General features: G+C 37.2%; 1 protein-coding gene across 1 annotated transcript in view; it reads right to left on the reverse strand.

Moving 5' to 3' along the window:
* The window catches only part of LOC127619698 (collagen alpha-1(XIV) chain), a 73,626-nt gene that overhangs the window by 4,860 nt on the left and 63,766 nt on the right, over positions 1–5,000 (reverse strand). The window contains exons 42-45 of the mRNA XM_052092649.1: positions 2,248–2,319; positions 2,127–2,162; positions 1,958–2,024; positions 1,683–1,871 (exon numbers count right to left, since the gene is read on the reverse strand). Coding sequence (XP_051948609.1) covers positions 1,683–1,871; positions 1,958–2,024; positions 2,127–2,162; positions 2,248–2,319 — 364 coding nt within the window. The remainder of the gene's footprint in view (positions 1–1,682; positions 1,872–1,957; positions 2,025–2,126; positions 2,163–2,247; positions 2,320–5,000) is intronic.

Below are 5,000 nucleotides of genomic sequence, written 5' to 3' on the forward strand. Positions count from 1 at the left end.
ATCAGTTTGAAATGATCGGATATGTTTTGGGCCCTTTTGCTGTACTAGTCCATCTAAGGCTGGCGTAGACCTCCCTCTTGCAATTAACTCATATTTGGAATTAAAATCGAGCTTGGAAAAATGTCTTAATTCCGTGATTACAGCCGGTGCTGTCATTTTGATTTTGAATTTGGCGGGGATTAGGCATGCTACGCTAGCTGTGTTGTAATGACGTTAGCTACGCAAATGTCCAGGAATATCTCGATTTTAATTGGTCCATGTCTGATACGTAACGGAGATGATTACGGGCATAACATATTTACGTCAAAAGGCACAGCAGATTTGTGCTTTTTGCCGTACATGTTAAAGAATACAGGATCGAAGTGCGCATGCGCAACATGGGGTTTCCGCTTGTCGTCTGCAATGAATGGACCGTAAAAGCACTGCTTATTCTACCATTTGTTTTTAGTTGATTATGCGTAACTGCTACATTTGTCATCATAACGTCTAAACAATTGGAATAACACACATATTGCATATAAATCACAAGAATAAAAAGTAAAAATACAAGTTTATTATTTAATAAACATTTTATTTTTGAATTTTGGCAGGGTAGGCAGTGCCTAGTTTGCCTACCCAGACCGCACGTCAGTGATCACGATGTGATATCATCAATTTGAAGTGAATGGTTCAGTCGTTTAATTTTATAATACTGGGTATATTATTAACGCATCAGATGGAGGAAACACGAGAGAAATGTAACGATGTTAAACATTTGAAATGATACAGTTAACACTTTAGCAGCAGAATATATTAAAACACCAGAAACTACATTGAAATGACAAATTCAATATGAAATCATATGAGCTATTCTAACCCTGCGTTGGATAATCCATCAGTTTATGCCATCGTTTTATCCTTATAAAGGAACAGCGTTTACATGAACACACACGTCCTCGACTTCTTCAGGCCAATCTGTGGAAGGACGTGCATGTACACGCTCTCAATGTGAGCTAATCATGTGACAACTCTCTGAAACATGAGGACATATAGACACATAAAGCATAGAGTTCCTTTTAAAGTAGTATCAGTTATTTGAAACAAGATAGCATCAACTCACTCGAGTCCTCTTAAAATGAACCAGAGATCTTTTCCAATTCATCCACAAACATATAAAGAAATAAACATATGAAATAAATAAATAACACCGTCTTCTTCATACTCAAACCGTCTTCCTGTTTGTATCCACTCTGATAGAGTTTCAGCGCACTAATTCCTTTTTAAACACTAAAGATTTCATTTTACTCGAGGCCTTAAAAACAATTAGCGTATAGAAACTGTTGCCTACAGTGAGATAGTCCTAAAGAACGAGTCTTAATGTCAGTCTGACGATGATCTGGTTGGTGCAATTAAACTTAAAGTGAAAGATCCGGTTAGTTCAGCACGATTTCATTGAATTATTTCTATTTAAATTTAATTTAACGATGCATTATATTATAGTATCTCAAATTTGAATATAGATTTATTACATTTACGTTCCTTCCTTGGATGTTGGTAATATAAGGTCATATCGTGATTGTGTTTTTAATGAGATTAATTGTGCAGCCCTATTTTAAATATTCAAAATAAATATTATACTTGTGATGGCGCCAGTGTCAGTGTATGTGCGAGTATAAAGTATAAACTCTTTCTCTGCGCAGCACCTCTGGATCCGGGCTGGCCGTTCTCGCCGTTGCTGCCGGGAAATCCCGGTCGCCCGGATGGCCCCTGCTCTCCCTGAGGTCCTTGTGACCCTTGCCGGCCCGGTTCTCCTGGAGGTCCTGGCACAGTGCGGATCGTCACCGACGGACTGGGAATGTGGTTCAGAATGGAGTTGTAACGTGCCATGTGACCTATGACCCCAGCACACCACAGAGAGAGACGTTAGACAGGAACACTCAGTGTGATTTAAGATGTTTTCAGAGATGTGTGTACTCACTCTGTATGAGCTGCTCACACACTTGTCTGGCGATGGCTTGAACAGATGTGGTGGACTGGACTTCACCCTATTTTACACAACCACATTTCAATTAAATGTTTCATCACTTAGACACACAGTCTGTAAGCGATTTTTGGGTTCCAACACACCATGATAAAACATCACTTACCCTCTCACCCCTCTCTCCTTTATGTCCCGGGGGTCCCTGAAACACAGATATGGGGTTTTAATATCAGTGAACTCTGCTCTAATCAGCACAGCTACTATATCACACATGCTCAGACACATACTGGAGGGCCCTGGTCTCCTGTAGTTCCTTTAGGGCCGTTCTCTCCTGGGGCCCCTGGGGCTCCTGGGCCTCCCTGTTAAAGAGACACACACCTCTAAATTCACTGTAAAATAACAGGGTTAACACAACTATTCTTGTACCAATTCATTTCCATTAATCCTTTAAGCTCTGAAGGTGTTTTTAAAGATTTCCTGTTTCAGTGGCATACCCAAAAATAAAAATAAATAAATAAAAACTTTACAAATATAATTGATCATAGTGTCCAAAAACATCTCCAAACAAATAAAAGATAATAATTGTACATAAGAACTAATTACACATGCAAACACAACAATGACTAAAGGTTTGCATAGCATGCACACATGATTTTAGTCATGAGATTTCACAGAATGAGTTTCATTCTGTGTCATTTGAGTCATCATTGAGTCTGTGTCGTGTATTTGGCGCCATCTCCTGGTGGTCATATGTAACATTGTGCTTCATGTGGATTATCTAATGATCTATACATCTGATTATCTTGTGTGTGGACTCGATTGAAAGATAATATGTGATATTTTATGTTCTGTTTATTGTTTGTGAAGTTATAAGCAAAAAAAGCAGCATAAAAGTGACACCAACATAATTGTCATAGACATATATTTAACTATTACTTGCTATATTTTGGTCTGTGAGTAAAACAAATAGTCTGGTTGTATTTTAGTGGTCGACCGATACGTGTTTTTAATGGCCGATGCCGATATCCAGAGAGCAGGGTGCCCGATCAGCCGATACAATGCAGATATATCACACAATTAAATATAGTAAATATCATAAACATAAAATTGCAAAAAAAAGAAAACTCCAAGTAAGCACTATATTTACACTATTTCACAAAACTTTAACTTTGTCAACATTAATATTCTATTTTAAATGGTAGATCGTAGTTTCTTCTGATTTCTGTTTAGTCATCAAATCGTAGTAATTTATTTGCACATGAAGGAATTATTGATATATTATCAAGAAGGAATAACAGTACACACAGTAGTCCAGCAAGTATGGATGACATGTGCACATTAACAATCACATTTACTCCAACAATACCAAATCAAAGCAGTTATACATACAGTGATAGTGAATAAAACATTAACTTAGAGCACACGTGAAGCACTTCTACTTTGAAGTAGTAATCCAGTGAACTCCTGACAGATTAAACGGCTGCATCACCTGATTGGATTGACACAGACTGACCGTCATGATTTATGCATCAGAGGAACTTTTGATCCTGAAGTTTTGATTCTGGATGATGGAATCTGCGCTTCAGAGGAAGATATTAGATGAGTGCTCGACGGGAAGAAAACGCTGGAGGTTTGTGAATTACATCTGTTTAAACGAGATATCTGCAAACGGTATATAACAGAAGTTTTACTGATATTTGCCTTAGAATCATTAGAATAGAGAACTGATGAGGAGAGACTGATAGAATATGTGATTTAGAGGAAGATTTATGAGTGCTGCACAGGATTCTGGATCTGCTCAAGATTTGTGAGGTTGGTTTATTATATGTTTAAATGAGATATGCACATATTAGCAGACGGTATATGATATTAGTTTTACTGATATTTGCCTTTTTATCATTAGATAAGGCAGTTAAAGTTACAGGGAACTGTTGCGGAGAGATGGAGAATGAAACACTTTAACATTATGAGCTCAAACGCGTCTGTCGCGGTTCTGATATGTGGACCGTTTAAATGACACTGTTGCACACCGGTCTGTTACTGTAGCAACATGATGCACATAACAACAAAACAAACCATGACTGATCGTTTACATGTCTCACTCACGTCACATGCAAACATATGATTCTCATCTCCCTCAAATAAAAGAAAATATCGCCCAAATGGGAAAATGTATCAGCCGATGTGACAATTAAATAAAGTCAGAATATCGGCCGATTTATAAGCCGCTGCAATATATCGGTGGACCACTATTGTATTTTACTCTTTGAGAGATTTCCAACAACATATGACACATGAATATTTGATCAGTTTAATGTTTTACTGATTGTAATAGCACTTCTGATTTATCTGCAGATTTCAAAGCACATGTTCAGTTTTGGTCATAATATCTACATGCATTATAAAGTACAGCTTATAAACTTTCAAATGAAACTGATTTGTTCTGGGCAAACTGTAGTTGTTAATATTCTGACGATTATATATTTTCTGTGGGCCCACTGGTGGGCCTTCAAGTGTTAAGCTATATTTCCTTTCCATTATATCCACTAAAGACATTTACATCCCAATTCTTCACTTTCATGACTATTCCAGGCCTTATGTTACTTACATTCCCTTATATTACTGACTGTGGGAATCCTGACACAGACACACACTATATGCTCAACTATCAGTATTATACAGCACACTATATCAATACTACTGTACGGTATCAGATCAGAATATCTTTACATTATTGTGTGGAAGTAATTGTGTGTGCTCTTTAATATTATTACACATTATTTCTGTGTATAAATGTATAGATTATTAAGAAACCCTTATTATTAACTAGTATACTGGATAATGTAACAGCACAATTAACAGTATTTCCAGAATAAGTCTTCAGTAGAAAAGAATAATTTTTTTCACAGAACATATTTTTAACCTGACATGGGCAGCGCTCCCGCACAAGACACTAAAATATCAGCATGACGTGGGGCACCAGTCAAAGATAGAAACATGCGTTTGAGTGAACGGCCCCTTACTCGTTGGATAAAGTTGC

This window comes from Xyrauchen texanus, chromosome 26 (assembly GCF_025860055.1).
Source record: "Xyrauchen texanus isolate HMW12.3.18 chromosome 26, RBS_HiC_50CHRs, whole genome shotgun sequence".
Classification (NCBI taxonomy): Eukaryota; Metazoa; Chordata; class Actinopteri; order Cypriniformes; family Catostomidae; genus Xyrauchen; species Xyrauchen texanus.